Source organism: Myotis daubentonii, chromosome 17 (assembly GCF_963259705.1).
Source record: "Myotis daubentonii chromosome 17, mMyoDau2.1, whole genome shotgun sequence".
Classification (NCBI taxonomy): Eukaryota; Metazoa; Chordata; class Mammalia; order Chiroptera; family Vespertilionidae; genus Myotis; species Myotis daubentonii.
This window is the reverse complement of record NC_081856.1, coordinates 40,832,277-40,852,011: the sequence shown is the minus strand read 5'-3', so window position 1 is coordinate 40,852,011 and position 19,735 is coordinate 40,832,277. Positions and strand designations below refer to the sequence as shown.

The 19,735-nt window shown below is 38.1% G+C and overlaps 1 protein-coding gene across 3 annotated transcripts in view; it reads right to left on the bottom strand.

The window, feature by feature from the left end:
• Positions 1-19,735, bottom strand: part of AZIN1 (antizyme inhibitor 1) — a 36,116-nt gene that overhangs the window by 2,535 nt on the left and 13,846 nt on the right. The window contains exons 3-12 of one of the 3 annotated variants that reach the window (XM_059672006.1): positions 19,409-19,554; positions 11,972-12,169; positions 10,039-10,212; positions 9,084-9,256; positions 6,512-6,646; positions 5,501-5,582; positions 5,120-5,194; positions 4,243-4,405; positions 1,031-1,146; positions 184-398 (exon numbers count right to left, since the gene is read on the bottom strand). In XM_059672006.1, the coding sequence (XP_059527989.1) occupies positions 184-398; positions 1,031-1,146; positions 4,243-4,405; positions 5,120-5,194; positions 5,501-5,582; positions 6,512-6,646; positions 9,084-9,256; positions 10,039-10,212; positions 11,972-12,073 (1,235 nt within the window). In that variant the 5' untranslated portion in view covers positions 12,074-12,169; positions 19,409-19,554. The remainder of the gene's footprint in view (positions 1-183; positions 399-1,030; positions 1,147-4,242; positions 4,406-5,119; positions 5,195-5,500; positions 5,583-6,511; positions 6,647-9,083; positions 9,257-10,038; positions 10,213-11,971; positions 12,170-19,408; positions 19,555-19,735) is intronic. The other 2 variants (XM_059672007.1, XM_059672005.1) reach the window with 2 other exon arrangements.

The window sequence follows — 19,735 nt, the reverse complement described above, 5'->3', positions numbered from 1 at the left end:
GCTTGATCCCCAGTGTGGCATGTGCAGGAGGCAGCCGATCAATGACTCTCATCATTGATGTTCCTATCTTTCTCTCCCTCTCCCTTCTTCTCTGAAATCAATAAAAATATGTATTTTTTTAAAAATTAGCAAACATTCTGTCACCTCGAATATCAAATCTGCTTTAAAATAAAAACACCTTACCAATCACTGAATGACATCATGTAATAAATAGCTGGCCTCTGACGATCATTAAAAGCAGATGGTTCATGCAAAGAATCTGCTCCCATGTTATCAAAGATAAGCCAATCTCCCACATTCAGCTCAGGAAGAAGACACTTTTCCACAATGTGATCAAGCTCATCACAGGATGGACCCCAAAGGCTGCTTGTAAACAGAGGCTCATCGTCCTTGTATTTCTGTAGGAAAGAAAAAGTATTTTAAAGTGTAAGTTTTCGCTCGTGCAGGTTACTGAATTTGAGGGTAGATAAGAGCATTTTTTACTATCTCAGATCCAATGTGCCATGAAAGGCAGGTCTAGATCCAGGATCAGTGGTAGTCCTTCAAAACTCCATCTAAAGCAGTGGTTCTCAACCTTCCTGATGCCACAACCCTTTAATACAGTTCCTCATGTTGTGGTGACCCCCAACCATAAAATTATTTTCATTGCTACTTCATGAATGTAATTTTGCTAGTTATGAATCGTAATGTAAATATCTGATATGCAGGATATATTTTCATTGTTATAAATTGAACATAATTAAAGCATAATGATGAATCACAAAAACAATACATAATTATATATGTGTTTTCCGATGGTCTTAGGCAACCCCTGTGAAAGGGTCGTTCGACCCCCAAAGGGGTCGCGACCCACAGGTTGAGAACCGCTGATCTAAAGCAACAGACTAAAGAAGAGTGCAGATCCTCAAAAAAGGGCAGTAGTACCTAACCTAAAGTATTTCTTCAAAAACTAGGATACAGCTTTAAAATATCAGCTCAATTTACAAACTGCCAAGTGAGCAGATTTAACATTATTTGTAATAGAACTTGCCTTGTGAACCTCTGGAATGGTATTCAAGTCCTCAGACAGTTTACTTGCAAAAGAACCATAAACACCATCATTCATGTAATACACAAAGGCTGGTTCATCACTTCCGGTTTTTTCTACTGAAATAAAGAGGAAAAAATGAAGGTGAATTTACAGTAAAATGCCTAATAGTTATCATGAAATGCATATCAAATACATAAAAAATTTATAGAACTGACTCCTAGTTTTCACATTGAAAATTTATAGAACAGATTCCTAGTTTTCACATCCTATATAATAAAAGGCTAATATGTAAATTGACCGAATGGCAGAACAACTGGTCCTATGACGTGCACTGACCACCAGGGGGCAGATGCTCAACACAGGAGCTACCTCCTGGTGGTCAGTGTGCTCCCACAGGGGAGTGCCACTCAGCCAGAAGCCGGGCTCACAGCTGGCGAGCACAGCAGCGGTGGTGGGAGCGGGCCTAAGCCAAGGGGTGAGGGACTGCAGGAGAGCGCAGGTCAGGCTGAGGAACTCCCCCTCTCCCCTGCACGAATGTTGTGCACCGGGCCTCAAAATATTTAACTTAAAAAACCCCTACAGCCTAGCCGGTGTGCTCAGTGGTTGGGCATGAACCTGGAGGTCCCGGTTGGATTACAGGTCAGAGCACATGCCAGGGTTGTCGGCTAGAACCCCAACAGGGGGCGTGCAGGAGGCAGCTGATCAATGATGTTTTTCTCTCATCAAAATTTCTGTCTATCCCTCTTCCTTTCCTCTCTCTCTAAAAGTCAATGTTAAAAAAAACAAAAACAACCCACAGATATATACTGACATAACCTTAAACAAAACTGTTAGCCTAAAAAAAAAAAAAAATAGCATTATACTAAGGAAAATAACCAATGAACTTATGAAAAAGTGCTCTACATCATTCATCACCAGGTAATACAAATTAAAACTACAATGAGCTATCACCACCACACACTTACTGAATGGATAAGATAGGCAATGCAATGCAATGCAAAAAAAAAAAAAAAAAAAATTTGCCCTAGCCAGTTTGGCTCAGTGAGTAGAGCATTGGCCTGCAGACTGTGCCCATGCCCGGTTGCAGGCTCCATTCCTGGTGGGGGGCGTGATTCTCCCATCACTGATGTTTCTATCTCTCTCCCTCTCCCTTCCTCTCTGAAATAAATAAAAATATATATTTTAAAAATCAATAAAGATGGGGAAACAAGCAGAACCTGCATGTAATTTACACTGCCTGGGGGAGGGTAAAATAGTACCACCACATTGATATCTTTGAAAACCTCTATTCTATGACCGAATAACTATGCTTAATCATTTACCCAAGTATTAAGATTTGTACAAGAATGTTGTTTTATTCATAATAGCCCAAAACTGAAACTAAATATTCATTAGCAAGAGAATGTATAAACTGTATTCACAGTAGAATATTAGCAATAAACATGAAACAAAATGGTTCAATCAGATATATTATACTGAGCTTTCTTAAACAAAAGAATAATTCTATTATCAGTGGTTGCCAACCAGTAGTCTGCGGACCACTGGTGGTCTGTGCAGTCCAAAAGATTGGCGACCACTGTGCTATGATTCCATTTATATGAAGTAAAGGCAGTTCAAATTAATCTATGGCAGAAAAATAATCAGAACAGTGTTTGGCGAGGGAACATAACTGAGAAAGAATAATTCTAAGATATGAAAATTATATTTTGAAAGGGATATCACTATATGTCTTCATTAACTCATCAAATAACATACTTAAGATTGTGCTCACTGTATGTCAAAAAAAACCACCCCAAACCTAAACAGATACTGCGTCTAGTTCAGGGGTGGGCAAATTTTTTGACTCGAGGGCCACAATGGGTTCTTAAACTGGACCGGAGGGCCGGAACAAAAGCATGGATGGAGTGTTTGTGTGAACTAATATAAATTCAAAGTAAACATCATTACATAAAAGGGTACAGTCTTCTTTTGGAGAACAAGAAAAATAGGTTTACTTGCGTTACGCCTATGAATTTGTGCAGTTATTCAGTGTCTGGTAAATTAATGTTCAAGAAAAAATATTCATTCTTATTAAAATGTTCTATTATTTTATGTTAACAATGACACTGATTTCAGCCCTTTGTATTCAGCATGTCTCAATCGAAATAAACCTATATTTCTATGAAAATGGATGCTTTTTTTTTTTTTTGCGGCCCACATAAACTTAAACCTTGTTGATTTGGCTCGTGCTAGCCTTTGAGTTTGACATGCTTGGTCTAGTTAATGGCTTGCTGTTGTGCAGTGGTATGAATGGGCTATTCTGGAAACTCCTCCTGTGTGTTCTAGGCTTAAGCAAGTGAGAGAGAGGATTAACGGGAGCGAGGCTTCTCGTTGGGAAGGGAGTTACAACAGGGAGAGGGAGAAACCAAATGTGCCCTGTGGTGTATCACACAGCTCTTGATATACAAATATGTTTATTAAGAACTCAAAGGTAAAAAAAAAAAAAAGACTACCTCACTCTTGCTTATTCACAGGAAAAAAACTACTGGAAGAATTAAGTCTCCTTAATGTAGAACAGTACCTTCCTACCCATTTTTTAAAAAGTGGTATTTTTAGCCCTAGCCAGTTTGGCTCAGTGGATAGGGTGTCAGCCTGTGGACTGAAGGGTCCCAGGTTCGATTCTGGTCAAGGGCACATGCCTGGGTTGCAGGCTTGATCCCCAATGGGGGGCATGCAGGAGGCAGCCGATCAATGATTCTCTCTCATCACTGATGTTTCTCTTTCCCTCTCCCTTCCTCTCTGAAATCAATAAAAGTATTTTTTTTAAAATAGTGAATTTTGAAAATAAATGATACTTTTAGACTGTCTAGATTTAAAGGACTCTGTTGGCCTTTGTTATGTAAGCAAGTACGAGGCAGATTCTCCCTGTGACTCATGTGACTAAAAAAAAACCCCATAATAAAACACTGCTTCTTAACAAGGGATGAGAATCACCTGGGGGAAGTGTATCTAAAACATGCCTAGTTCAACATCAGCACATGAGAGTTGCATTCAGGACGTCTGATGGACATTTTGAAAAGTTCCCAAACTGCCTATAGCTGGCTGAAGACCACCCACCTATATAATCCATAAAATGTCATAAAATATAATCACACTATAGTATCTGATAAATTCATCTTCAAAATAATTGGAATTATCTACTAACAGAAGAAACTATAAACTTTGTAACTTACCTCCAGAGGAAAATTTATCACTTTCAACAACTTTCTTTGCAATGATATTAACTGCAAGTGTAAATGCAGAAGACACGTAATAGCTTCCAGGTTCTGAAATGATCTTAATGCCAGATCCTTCAGGAAAGTAGACATCCAACAAAGGGCTGATAACATGATTCACCTATGGATTTTAAATCCCACATTATGGTTTCAATATTGGATTAGACAATTCAAATTAAGCCACGTTCCTGTCTAGCAACAAGGAATCAAAACTTCAAATCGATTTTTAGGTATTATAGAATGTGGAGGAGGACAGAGCAGGAAATTAAGGAGTGACATACACATGGATAAAATAGCTTAAGTTATCCATGTTGTGAATTTGTACCATCAAGTAGTCTGTAAGAGCACAACAGAATAGAAACTTTTCTGTGATAAAGTTATTATGATACAGAGGTAAAAAAAAAATTTATTTTATTAAACTTATCAAAGTTAGCTAGGTCTTCTCATTGCCTGCTCATTTTCTTAGAATCAAATTTTAAACATATATTACAGGCTTGCCATAACTGGTTTGGCTCAGTGGATAGAGTGTCAGCCTGCGGACTGAGGGGTCCCAGGTTCGATTCCGGTCAAGGGCATGTGCCTTGGTTGCAGGCACATCCCCAGTGGGGGGTGTGTAGGAGGCGGCTGATCGATGTTTCTCTCTCTCATCGAAGTTTCTAACTCTCTATCCCTCTCCCTTCCTCTCTGTGGAAAATCAATAAAATATATTAAAAAAAAAAAGATATTACAGGCTTTTAGTTCCTGCCGCTGTAAAAACCCTAGGCTACTTACTAATCTACCACCTAAGTAGCAAGGAATAAGAGATTATTCCAGTATGTCCACCCACTGAGTTTACCTCTTCCAATTGAAATTCAGTTCCTGTGAAGCCTCCTCCAATGTCTAAGATGTTCATTGTGAAGCCAAATTCTCCCTAGAGATGAAAAATAGGGACATTTTGAAAACCCCCTCCCAGGTTGATAAATATCTGTTCTGACATTTAATACAGCAGCAAATTAAATGTTATATATGTTAGCTTCCTGATGTTGTCTGTACTGTCTTGCAGACAAGTAAATCACTAATTCTTTCACCCACTTTAAAAATGAACTGTATGGAACTCTGCTTATAATGTAAAAAAATAAGTACGGTGTGTGTCATAAGTATAATGAGAGTACTTCAGAGATAAAAGTGTTTTTCTAACAACCTGATAAAAATATCAAAATTTAAGGAAAAAACTTACAGCCATGTCAAACACACATCGAGCATCAGATAGAGCATGTACGTATACTTGAGATTCTTTGCAAGCACTTGAAACATGAAATCTGAAAGAAATAAAGTAATAAATTTAAAGCTGCAGCAAATTTTAGAGGTCCTTCCTGTAATTCCTTTCAATTCTCATTCACCATATTGACACAATTAAGTATTTACCTTAACTTTACTGAATAGTTAAAGTATTAAAAGCCCTAACCTCTAATTATCAAGTTACAATACTTAACAATGAGTTATCAGTCATGATTCATGGCTATCAGATTGGGGAAGGGAAGATTTCTGCAGATATGGTAGAGTAACAAGTTCCACCAATAAAACTGGGCCACAAAAACCATTAATATGAATGTGTAATTTTATCTGACAAAACATAAAAACATGTCTATTGTGAAATACAAATGAATGTTAATTCAGCTGAATATTACTGACATATGAACTTGTCAATATTACGTAAGTGACAGATTTAGAAGAGAATACTTAAATTTAATTGAAGTATGATTTTGTACTCTGATTGTGGCAGTGATTACATAAATCTGTTAAAATTCATAGTTTACCCTCAAAAAGTTATTTCCCCTCTATGCTAACTTAAAAAATAAAACTGAGTTGAAATGTGAAAACTCTTAAATATGTCAACATTGTCACCTAAAGTAGTGATTAACACCAACGATTCTTTATTCATCTTTATGAACAATTTAAAAAGCAAGATCCTGTACTATAATGGGACTAGCAATGGAATGGCAACTCAGAAAACTGGATGGGAGATAGAAGCACAAAATAGTATAAAGGATAAAGCATATCCAGTTTTTTCCTACACTAAGAAGGTAAAAAAAATTATGTATGTATGTGTGTGTGTGTGTGTGTGTGTGTGTGTGTGTATAATACAAAACTGGAAGTTGAATCTATGAGTTCATACAAATGAAGTCTTAAAGCAATAATCTTAAGACAAAGATTATCACCATAAAATGATTTTAAAACAAATACTCACTTAACCCCAATAATTTGGACATCAAGTTCCTTAGCACATTCCAAGATATGCCTACAGTTCTTCAGGGTAGCGCCAAACTTCATGTTACCCTCTTCATCTCCAGTATTATCTTCTGTTGCAATATGTAGTAAGACCCTAAGAGAAGGGGAAGATGATTGGGGCAGAGTTGGTTTACATCATCATCAGCACATGTGAAGCCTGAAGATTGTAGAAATTTTCATTATGTTGCCAGTGTTCCCAAATCCAGCGATGGATGAATCAAGTGAACCTAATGAAAAACAATCCTGTATAGAGAAAAAACTAGCAATTAGGGCCTAAAGCATGAAGCTTAAAAGGATGGAATTTGGAAATAGGAAGTTAAGATTCTGTTGTAGCAGCAAGGGTAGGTAAGGCTCTGTAATGAAAGACATTACTTTCAAATGAAGTCCATCAGTCCATAAATCCACCTGGAAAGACTAAATTGAATAGCAATGCCATCATTTTTTTTCAGTAAAAATATTAGGGCTTCAAATGTTTCAAATTTCTAAATTATTCTAGCCACTAACTTTCCACCCACTTATTCTGAACATTCCTCCTATTAACCTCTTATATCTAACAAAAAATTTGGGAAGCTTTCAGTTATTTCATTTGTATAAAAGCTTTTTAGACTACTGACTTAAATTTACTCGGTATTTCCTTTCAAACCATGACAATCTAGACAAAATGATGAGATCTTCAAATGATTACAAAACCACTAAAAACTGCAAATACACAAATACTGTTTTTCCAAGGAAGTTTTGGTGAATGACTGATGATGAGTGGGCAAGTCTGATAAAAACTAAATTATTCTATGGGTAGAATAAATTCTAGCAAAAATGTACCATTCAGTTTACAATTTAACACAGTAAACATTCCATCCAAATTAAGGCTTATCTTTAGAAGATCATGGAACAGAAACTTTTAGAGACAGTTCTCTAGAAAATTTCCTTTAAAAGCCCAAAGGTTTTTAGGGTATCAATCCTATCAGGATACCTTTCTCAGGATAACATTAACATCACTTAAGAAAATTATAAATATACAAAAAAAATATGGATGATACACATTTCCAGGAACATATAACTCATTCAAAGTAAACAAACATGCCCAGCTCACATGGCTCTGGTTGAGCATTGACCTCTGAACCAGGAGGCCATGGTTCGATTTATTGTCAGGGCACATGCCTGGGTTGTGCGGGTGCAGAAGGCAGCCGACAAGATATTCTCTTGCATCACTGATATTTCTATCTCTCTCTCCCTCTCCCTTCCTCTCTGAAAGCAAAGCAAGTAATTTTGTGCTAATACAATATACTTTTAGTATATATTGAATCCCTCTTGAGATTATTTTTGCCTTAAAACTTTTTGTTTTAAAAAATATATATTTCTTTATTGATTTCAGAGAGGAATGGAGAGGGAGGGAGAGAGAAAAACATCAATGATGAGAATCATTGATTGGCTGCCTCCTGCAAGCTCCCCACTGGGGATCGAGCCTACAACCACGGCATGTGCCCTTGGCCGGAATCGAACCTGGGATCCTTCAGTCCACAGGCTGACACTCTATCCACTGAGCCAAACCAGCTAGGGCAAAACGTTTTGCTTTTAAAAAGTAAATTTTTTAATTTATAAAAGAATCTTCGCCCTGACCGGTTTGGCTCAGTGGATAGAGCGTGGGCCTGCGGACTGAAGGGTCCCAGGTTTGATTCCGGTCAAGAGCATGTACCTTGGTTGCAGGCATATCCCCAGTAGGGGGTGTGCAGGAGGCAGCTGATCGATGTCTCTCTCTCATCGATGTTTCTAACTCTCTGTCCCTCTCCCTTCCTCTCTGTAAAAAAACCAATAAAATATATTTAAAAAAAAAAATCTTGGAATGCAAAGTAAAAAAAAAAAAATGTGTGTGTGTGTGTGTATAAATAAATAATATATATATATCACACTTCCTGTTCAAATAGAAGTGTCGACTTTAAAGAAATCCCTCAAATCACTAAGGACAACCATTCAAGAGCTACAGCCAAGAGCAGAATATATCCTTAGCTAAACAGGGAAAAAAGCTGACCAAAATGCATCTTGTTCCTAACATGACATATGTTAGGGTTAAAATGGTTATAAAAATATAGCTGTGGCCCTAATTTTTATCCCACCAACCACATCTTCCTTAAGTTGAAGATTATAAATTCACGCCCTAAACTGTCCTTATCTTATCCTAACTCCACCTGAAGGGTCAGAAATAGCCAATAAAACACTAGCAATGGAATGGCAACTCAAAAAATTGGATGGGAGATAGAAGCACAAAATAGTATAAAGGATAAAGCATATTTAGTTTTTCCCTACACTAAGAAGGTAAAAAAAAAATTATATGTATATATATTTAATATACAAAACTGGAAGTTGAAGCTATGAGTTCATAGATTCTATATTTTCTATATAGAAATTTCAAATAAGTTAAAGTAATTATAATACACCCCACTGCTCTACATAACTGCCTCCTTTTCCCAGGATAAGACAAACCCAAACCCTAAGCAATGAAGATAATCTACCCAGGTACTAAGTTTTACACTTACTTGGCATTTGGATGATTACGTGCAATTTTCTTCAATTCGACTTCACTGTCACATGTCATGATGTTCACTCCAACTTTTGCTGCATACTTTATCTGAGACACTTGCTTGCAAGGACTTATGTAAATGATGTTTTCTGGAGACACACCCAATTCTTGCACTAAAGCCATTTCGGTCTGTAAAAATAGAGGTTAAATAGTGTCATCTAAAAGGCAAATTTCCCATTACTTTTCCCTCAATTACTACCTTATATTTTTATTTAGTTTTTGTTAAATTCAAGTGACATGAGGTTAAATTAGTATTACATAATGCCATAGTATATATTCTGGTAATGCTTACTATACTACCCTGTGTTAAAACCTTTTAAAAGGTATAATTACCACCAAAGAAATTTCTTAATTTAGAATATTATTTGTCATCAGAAGTTACTTGGTCTAGCCTAAGAATGAGGAATAACCCTAGCTGGTTTGGCTCAGTGGATACAGAGCGTCGGCCTGTGGACTAAAGGAACCTGGGTTCAATTCCGGTCAAGGGCATATGCCCGAGTTGCGGGCTAGATCCCAGTAGGGGATGTGCAGGAGGCAGCCAATCAATGATTATCTCTCATCAGTGACGTTTCTATCTCTCTCTACCTTTCTGAAATCAATAAAAATATGTCAGAGAGAGAGAGAGAGAGAGAGAGAGAGAGAGAATATGAATGAGGGAGGAAAAGTGTCAAAGATAAAGAAAACTTTTAAAAGTCTCATCTCATTGAAACTTTCCTTTCATTGATAGCACACTTAAAAAGTTGATCAATTCCACTATTCGGCTTCAAATTTAAGTAAGAGTTTTTAAAAAACCTATCCAAAAGTCAAATTTCCTTGAAGTTTTTCTCCAACTGTTGTGGGTAACCAAAAGTTAGAAAATTAATTTTTTAAGTGTTGTAGTTTAATGGCAAAATAATGAAAAAAATACTTACTTTACTGGAACAAGCAAATCCAGTTCCAAGAGCTGCCAAAATCTCAAGTACAGCTGGAGTAGAGTTGCACTTTACCGTGTAGAATGGCTTGATCTGAGCCACTACGTTCTGCCACTGACTGTGTTTCTTCACAATCTTTCCAAGATCTCCCACAAAAAATGCATTCTTCCCTGTCTATTACGTTCATGAAAAAAAGAGAAACAGTCACAACTACTGAAAACAGAGTACCACTGAGTAGGAAAGAACTCCCTTTTTCCTCCACAAACAAGCCAAAACATGTATTATTTATACACTACATTTAAGGCTTGTGAAGAATTAAGCTAGACTGAACAAAGGAGAATCTAAACATATTCTTTTTTTAAAATCTGACTTTTTGTTTTGCTATATTGTGGCATATAAAATATTCTGTACTTTGATTTAAAAATGTTATAATGACTTTCTATTTCAGAATTGCCTCAATTTTACTTTTTAGGAGTAGAGGGGATGGAGATTACCTATTTCCTTCCATACTACTGTTTAAAAAGCAAAATTAAATTTAAAATTCCAGAAGTATACTAAATATCAGATAAACCAGAGTAAAAATATCCTTCCTTCAAAAGAAAAGTGATTTTATTAGGGATTCGGGGAAGATCTGTAATGATTTTAAAGCTGTGCCTACTCCTGGAGTAGAGAGATGATTGTACCTGTCAGTCAGAAAATGTTGGTTGGCAGATAAAATAATCTTATCTAGAATATACAACATCCAAATATTGCTTTGAAAGCCATGAAACCATTACTACTGCTATTTTTTAAACATAGATTTGAAAAACATATATACTACTGAAACATACCAGGAAATAGACATGATTGGAAATTATGGGCTATGAGTGGCAGATATGGGACAGTTGTACTGAAATTATCCCATCCTTACAAGAAATGCCATTTCTAATGTTCTAAAGACAGATATTTTATTTTTACTTTAACATGGGAAAAAAATCAATTTTAAGTACCAGCAAGAGAAACAAGATATTCAGTTGTAAACCAACCTTCAGCCATACAATGAAATAAAATCATTAAGAGAGCACAGCTATTTACTAAATGTGGGATATTTGAGACTGTAAACAAGAATGGATGAAAAGAGAATGTCAAAAATCATGAGAGATTAACTGAAGAGTGACTTCGCTCTACAGATTGAATAGTATGACAAAGTGTGGCTCCCCGCCCATGAATTTTGATGGCAGAATAAGACAGAAATAAAGGAACTTTGCTGGGGTGTAGGAAGGTGAGCACATGTATAATAAAAGTTAAGAGGAGATTAGTTTTTTGGTTTTATTTTTCTCTATTTACCTACCCCTAGAAGAACAAGTTTTTTTCATCCTATTACTAAACACTAGTAACATGAAAACAATTCAACAAATTTGGGGAATATGGGAAATTAGCTCCAATAAAAAAGCAAATTCTATCAGTTAGGTGATAAACAAAAATAATTCTACCATTAAGTACAAAATAAAAATAAATGATCTTAAGTAGTCAGGAATATGATTTTGTAGAAGCTGACACTAGGGGCAGTAGAGTGTAAGCATTCAATGTAAATTATCAATTCTCTGTCCACATACACAAGATTATCTGGAATATAAATGAAGACCTAGCCCTGGTCAGTGCGGTTCAGTGGTTATGGCTTGGGCCCTCAGCACCGCAGGATGGAGGATTCAATTCTCAGTCAAGGGCACAGCAGGGAAAGGGCTATCAGGGAGCATGTTTTTTAAAAAATGTGGGCTGGAAAGAAAACCTCATCCCTACTCAAGGGGAACGGGGAGTGTTAAGGCAACCTAGAAAAAAGACAACCTGGAAAAGTTAGCATCTGAACAGGTACTTATTAGATGAACATCTTGGAAATAAAGCATTGGTATTTTAGAATTCAGAAATTTGAGAAATATAAGAACAGCGCACTTACCAGGGTATGTTCATTAACATAGTTATCAATAACATCTCCAAGGTTTGTTCCTTCATCCAACAGGCTAACGAAGTAGTTTGCATCGTCAATAAATCCTTTCATCTCAGCCGTATTCCACAAAGCCGAAAGTCATAAACCAGGAAAAACAAGAGACGGGCCACCAATCCTTATGTCTGGGTCCTTAGAATATGCAACAAACTGCAAAACATAAGTTATTTAAAAATTTGTATTATTTCAGTAGTTACCTTAGTGTATGAGTTGTCAACAAAAGTGTGCTAAATGCCAAATTTAATGAGGACTCTGTATGATCACTCAACTCTTTCAGAAACACTTTAGTGCCATTTTAAAGTATTTTATATATTTTTATAAAAAGCTCAATATGATGTGACTTTAGAGAAGATAATCCACACATATGCACAATTTATTACAAGTCAATATGGTCACCTTATTTACATAAAGTTGCAGACCCAGTCTGTATTAATCATCATCTTGTTTTATAGTTCTTCCATAACACAATTTATTAATTTTAAGTAAAAAAAGCTTGTGAATTAGTGAATTAAGTATCTACAGCCAAGAGATTAAAATACTGAGTTTCAATATATTGCCAGCCAGATAACATAGCATGCTACCAGGTAACTCAAATAAATGTTTTCTAAATAAAATGTTAAGAGTAGATGAAAGTTAAGTAATATGTCAGTGGAAGTGGAGGGTGACCTAAGAGGAAATTTGTTACAGACTGTATAGGTCAGGTTAGCAATATATGTCTCTTATGAGGCGAGCTGACTGACTAGAAGTCAGAAGACCTGGTCCTGGCCCTGTCATTTAATAGCTTTGCAATCCTAGGTCATTTTCTCTAAATTTTAGTTAATGATCTTTACTTCCTCAAAAGGTTGTAGTTAGAGCTAAAATTAAGTTGCCAATTGCCAGTAATTCAAAACCAGGTATAAGCTAGGTTCACTGTCCATCCTAAACCATTCACTGGGAACTGATTTTTAAAAAGGCATCGGAGCCCTGGCTGGGTGGCTCAGTTGTTTGGAGCATTGTCCTGTACACCAAAAGTATACAAAATGTCTAACAATGAGTGCAAAATAAACCATCTTAAGTAGTGGTGAATATGATTCTATAGAAGTTGACACTAGGGGCAGTAGAGTGTAAGCATTCAATATAAATTGATTTCTGGTCATGGCACATACTTAGATTGCAGGTTGGATCCCAGTCAGGGCACACATGGAAGGGTTCTCTCTCACATCAATGTTTCTACCCTCCTCCCCACTTTCTAAAATCATTAAGATATCCTCAGCTGAAGATTTAAAATATATTTATCGCCCAGCTGGTGTGGCTCAATAGTTGAGCATCAACCCATATATGAACCAGGAGGTCATGGTTCGATTCCCAGTCAGCGCACATGCATGGGTTGTGGGCTCGATCCCCAATGTGGGGGCATGTGGGAGGCAGTCGATGAATGATTCTCTCTCATCATTGATGTTTCTATCTCTCTCTCCCCCTCTTTCTTCCTCTCTGAAATCAATAAAAATATATACCTTAAAAAAAAAAAAAAGGCATCACACTAAATCCCATCCCTCTCCAAAGAGCTCTTTCCACCCCAGACCTCCATTCTCCTTGGGGCAGCATATACTGACATAAACATTTATCTTTTAAGCTGAATTCACTAGTCCTTAGGTTACTTTAGGCAAGGATTTGTGTTTTTTTGTTTTTGTTTTTAATAAATCTTTATTGTTCAGATTATTACAGTTGTTCCCCTTTTCCCCCCCATAGCTCCCCTCCACCCAGTTCCCACCCCACCCTCTGTCCTTACCCCCCCCCCCCACTGTCCTCATCCATAGGTGTACGCTTTTTGTCACTGGGTCAAAGGTCACACACATGAAAAATGTAGCTATTTCCATCCGCAACGTGTCCCTGTGCTTGGAAAGGTCTCTCACGACTTGTTCACGCTCTACTCAGAAAGGGTGCGGAGCCACATAATGGCTTTTTAAAATAATGTATTCTCTTATGTTTAAAATGAGGATTTCGCTACCAAAACTGAAGAGAAAGCAACACCATAGCTGCTCTCGCCCCTTGGGTGATAGTTGTGCGTGGGGCTGCAAGCTGGTTCCTGGGCTGTCAACACGGTTCGGCCGGCTTCCCAGGGGCCGTTGCAGCCTTGCAGGGGCTGTCGCAGCCTCATGCATTCCACATTGGAGGTGAAGGTACGAGACAGAAGCTTCTCTCGCTGTCTCTCCTGCTGCTTCCTTGCGTATCGCCGATGCTGGAAGTTTCTGAGAGCAGTCTGCAGGTGCTAGGCATCATACTTTAACTGGTCAACATGAAGTTTGGCATTCTGTCTTTTGTTGGGAGGCTCCTTGCTGGACAAAATCTCCAGGCATTCCAGCTGGCTGAATATCTGGTATGCTTGCTTGGATTTCGTTTTCTACTAGCGCACAGACTGCTTGTCTGCGGTCTCCCGGAGTCCCACGTGAGACTGGATCTGGTGGACCTGCTTGTGCGTTTGCTGGTACAGCGGTTCCATGTTGCCGGCCCAGCCGGATCCTGTTCCAGCTTCCTCCGAACCTGAGTCTGCTTCTTGAGTGTGTCCCTTATGGATGCAAGGAGTTGAAATCTGCAGTTTGTTGGGTTAGGCTGCACAAGCACAGGTGGTTCCTTTTGTGCCACTGGCACAGCTTGGGTGGGGATGTAAATTGAGAAGGGCGGGGTCTCAGAGAATCACCAGGGCGGAGCAAAACAGCAATGGTTGTCGTCAGCATTTCCGTGACTCCTTGCCTCTACGTGACTCCGTGTCTCCGCGTCCCCCAGTGCCGCACCCCCACAGCAACAATGATCCCTGCGAGCAGCTCTACGAGAAAGCCACCCTCGCTCTCCGACCCATTGCAAGTCAGTCCAGCCTCTCCCCTTAGGGGTCCGGGACCTCAGAATCCCGCCCCAAACAAGCTCAGTGGATTGAGAGCTTGTATCCCCCTCCAATTGAAAAAAACCCCGCATCCAGTTGCAGCCCACCTGGCACGCACCTCTGCACCTCCTACTCAGTCTCAATGCGCTTCTTTCTTTCCTTCCAGTTGTAGAACTTCCACTGGGCCAGCTTTCCCATGGTTCTGGATGATAGCTGTTGTCTTAAAGTTGGTAGTTTCAATGTTGTTGTGGGAGGCAGCACGCACAGGTCTATGCCTTATGCCACCATCTTGGTTCTCCTCGGGTTTGTGTGTGTGTTTTTAAAATGAAGTCCTTCAGGCAGGATACTACTCATTGTCTTGTACAGATTTCTGGTTGTCGCATTAACAATGGGCATAGACCAGCTCTTGGCAACCTACTTTTAAAATGTGCACAGCCTTTCTTGAGTCTTTAACCCATTTTCCTCCCGCCAACCCTGTTCTATCCTAGGTCTTCACCATGGTGATGGCCCTCATCCTAGAAGCATACTCCAATGGATCCCAAAGTGTCAGCTTTCTGGTTGCAACCAAAACAAACTCACCAATAAGCCATAATAATAGTCAAATTTCATGAAATACAAACAATGCTTTGTTTTAAAATTTAGAACACAAACCACCAAGAAGTCAATTACATTCAGTTTAGGTTAGCGGTCACCAACTGGTGGTCCGTGGACCACTGGTGGTCCGTGAGGTCCAGAAGGTTGGCGGACTGCTGGTTTAGGTCATCAAATCTTTCTGAAATAGTAGAAACTGTAAAGGTGAGAATATTTTTATTTTACCAAGGGAGTTAATAGGGCATATTCACATGAGACCTCATACTTAGGCAGTAAAGTCAAATGGTGGCCTGAACATTCTCTGAAGTTTGTTATACAAGGACTGGTATAAATCTGTGCCCAGAAAGTAAGACATTGTAGGATTGAGGATACATGTTTATTTTCAGCAATGTAACTCTAGCTAGAACACCATTTTAGGGAGATAGTCAACTATGCAGTAAGAGAAACAGAAAATATAAAGGCTACTCATTCAAAAAGCTCAATGGGAAGAAAGGTTTAAGTGCAAGAAGAGTACGGTAGAAACTTCTTGTTAAATTATACCACAAATCTTTCTGGCACAAAGGCTTTCATTTATTCTAGTAACAATGAAAAATAATTTAACCAAGGTCTTTAGCCTAATGTTTCTGCTCATGAGACTCCTCAGTATATTCTACAATTTTTATTTATTTTTGTTAATCCTCACTGGAGGATATTTTTCCATTGATTTTCACAGAGTAGAAGGGAGGGGGAAAGACACAGAGAGAAATACCAGTGTGAGAGACACATGGAATGGTTGCCTCCAGCATGATCCACAACCAGGTGCATGCCCTTGACCAGAATCAAGTGATCCTTCAATTCATAGGCAGATGCTCTATCTACTGAGCCAAACTGACTTAGGGCTATTCTACTATTTATATGTAATATTTACTTGGGAATCTTGAGTTATCAATTATAGACCACCACAGGCTTTTTAATTTTTTAAAGAAGTCTAGCTTTTAGAGTCAGGACAAGATGAATCTTAGTTTCTTATAGCAGTAGTGCTTAGGGAAAAGGTAATTTTCCTCTAATGCCAGGATCCTCAGTACTTAGCCCATTCCATGCAGTCTTTTCTGCTGAATGCCCATATTCTTCAGGGCTTTTCCTAGAGTAGTATGTTCATAGAGATAAGAATGTCCCTCCCCTGCTCCTAAATATTTTTCATCTACATAATCTATACATCCAACTCTCACTGCCTGCTAAACTAGCTTAAATGTAACAGCAAACATTTTTCTTTTATGGCAGTATGCCAGGCACTGTTCTAAGTACATCATCTATCTAGTATCAATTTTCTTAACCCTTAAAGCCATGATGTTATTAACCTCATTTTACCTTTGAAGACACTGGGGCACAGAATAACTAATTAGGCTAACTCTAGAGATGCTGATCAAGTCATGTTTAAAGTATGTCTCTTTAGCACACAGGATTCCTTTTCCTGGAAAACCAACACAACAGTTTCTTTTCTCTTTCTTTCTTTCTTGATTTCAGAGAGGAAGGAAGAGGTAGAGAGAGATAGAAACATCAATGATGAGAGAGAATCATTGATCCGCTGCCTCCTGCACAACCCCCACTGGGTATTGAGCCCACAACCCGGGCATGTGCCCTTGGCCAGAATCGAACCTGGGACCCTTCAGTCCACAGGCCGACACTCTATCTACTGAGCCAAACTGGCTAGGGCAACAGTTTCTTTATTAGAGCTTTAGCATATTCCCATAATAAATTAACCATTTCTCAGATTAAATTCTCACAGTTGTTAATCAATAAACTTATTCAAATATGGTATAAAAACATCTTATCCTGCCTACTCATTCCTAGCCTTTTAACCTTTCTTCATATAAATGTTTTCTACATTTTAACCTTGCTGGCTGTTCCTTCTTTTTTGTCTAATTCTCTCAAGTAAAACACAAAATTATTTTTTCCTTTTTCATCCACCTTATCAACAGTTTGCATGCAATGTGTACCCAATTTTGACAAATGTGTATACCCCAGTAATCACCACTACTATAAAGATAAGTTCCCTCATGTCCCTTTTGCAATCATTCCCCAATTCCACCTCAAAACGGATCTGCTTTCTGTCTAATCTGATTTTTGTAGAAGTGAAATAATTTTAAACATCAACTGAGGGCACAAAACTGAAACAGTTGCCAAATAATGGTACTACCAACGTGAATAAAAATATTAGAAAATATTCCCTGCTCTAAAGTAAAGATATGATGTTTATAGAGTGACTAATACCATCACTGAAATGGAACTCTCAATTCAGAAGTAACCATAGAAGTAGCTTACCATCCTCTAGTTGACTCACAAAAGGACATTGATAGGAAAATAAAACTCATTTATTATATTGGCAATACTTGACAAAAGGACCAACGGACTAAACACACTTAAAACACTAAAAGAAATATAGGACATTAATATTATTTAATTTACTTAGTTACACCAAGCATTGCAATAAAATTGTTTATTAAAACCAATACTAATAAAGCCTATACATAACAGATGGTAAATGTGGCTAAGTGAGTTCTGTCTCCACCATCTTCTTAAATGCTCCCTGAAGGTTTTGATATTCTCCTAATTCCTAACCCAGAGTAGGTGCTCAGAAACAGATGGGACAAAGGATTCACAACTCTTAAACTTAGCAATGGTGGTGACAGCAATACACTCCCTTGAAGCGTGTTGGAAAACATGACTCATCTTTCACATTCTTAAAAGGAGCCCAAAACCTTGATTCACAAGCGACCCACATGTAAATGTAAACCTCAGTTGTCAGTTACTGTTAAACACCAGTTACTGTTAAGCACTAAAGCTTTGCCCAGGGAAAACTAATTCCTCAGAAGAATCTGCAAAACACAAAAACCTTCAGGAGGGAAGTTTGCAATACATTTTGAGCCACCAATGCGTTCTGTTCAAAGTGTCCCTTTGGAAGCCGCCTATTTCCACAACGGAAGAGGCTTAAGCAGAGTTGGATAAAGGCGGGCTTATCTTGAGTCTTTCCTACCCCCAACCTCCTGAAGGATTCCTAAAAAGCAGTTCTTAAACATACCTCTACTGTCTCAGAAAAGAACATCTCCATCTTAATTCAAGCACTAAAGAAAGAAAATATTTTGCTAAAATGTTTTCAAGTGACATGTAAAGTTTCTTGGTGATGACACATTAACCCAGGATCTGAGACACGAGCATGTTCTAGGCGGCCAAAATGAAATAAGTGTGCGTGTCCTGGGGGGTAAGCAGAGGTTATGCTGTATGCCAGATCTGCCAAGTCAATCCACCTCAATTTTAAACACCATAGGGAATTTCTGCCAAACTTCCCAGAGCTCTAATCCTGAGTAAAATCCCCAACAGACACTGTACCACATTTTATGGCTTGTAAGTCAGAAACAGGACTGGTTTACTGGCTCCAATACAATATAGACCATTACATACTATAGTCTGGTGCTGCTGGATACTGAATTATTTACATTAAATCTGAGAAAATCTACCCCATGTAAATCTTACATTCTCTCCAAAATGCTTTATAACTTAAGAGCAAATTTACTTTTATCAATAGATACTAGGAAGTGTTTTCTTCTTACAAGAGTCTTTAAGCTATTTTCACCACTAAAAACCTTATTTATACAATATATGGTGAAAGAAAGCTCATCTTATTTTACACTAATACAAGTGGTGTAATCACAATACTACTTTTATAATAAGTAATTTCCTCTTGGATAGCTGGGAAGAAAGAACTGTTTAACATTCCTATACACCTTCACATTGGTGTTTTTTGATAATACATTTTTTATGAAGAGCTGCCAAAGAAAAATCTCCAAAGAACTGCACACTGCTCTCCCTGGAGCCTTTCATGAGGCAGCTGAGTCCTCATGTTCATCAAAAAGGTAGCTCCAAGAGTAATGGCTGCAGCACTGGGCACTTGCCTTGTTACACACCTGCTACAAAGGCTTCTACAGTTGATTGTACTTCAGAAGAAACTGATACATCTCTCAAATAATCACAAGATAATTCTGGCAGCAACAGCCCACTTGACACCAGGCTGGGTGAATATGAGTCTTGGATTTCTGAAGTGAAGGCCTCCCTGGAAGTAGAACAGGGAGAGCTGAACGGTTGAAGAGTACTGTTTCAGAGACATCTACGCAGGAAATCCAACCTTAATACATCAACCACTTTTCTAAAAGGACTCTTACTCATTACAAATGAAAACCTGACCTATTTGGAAATTTATACTACTACTATTACTCTGAAGAAGCCTGAGGACA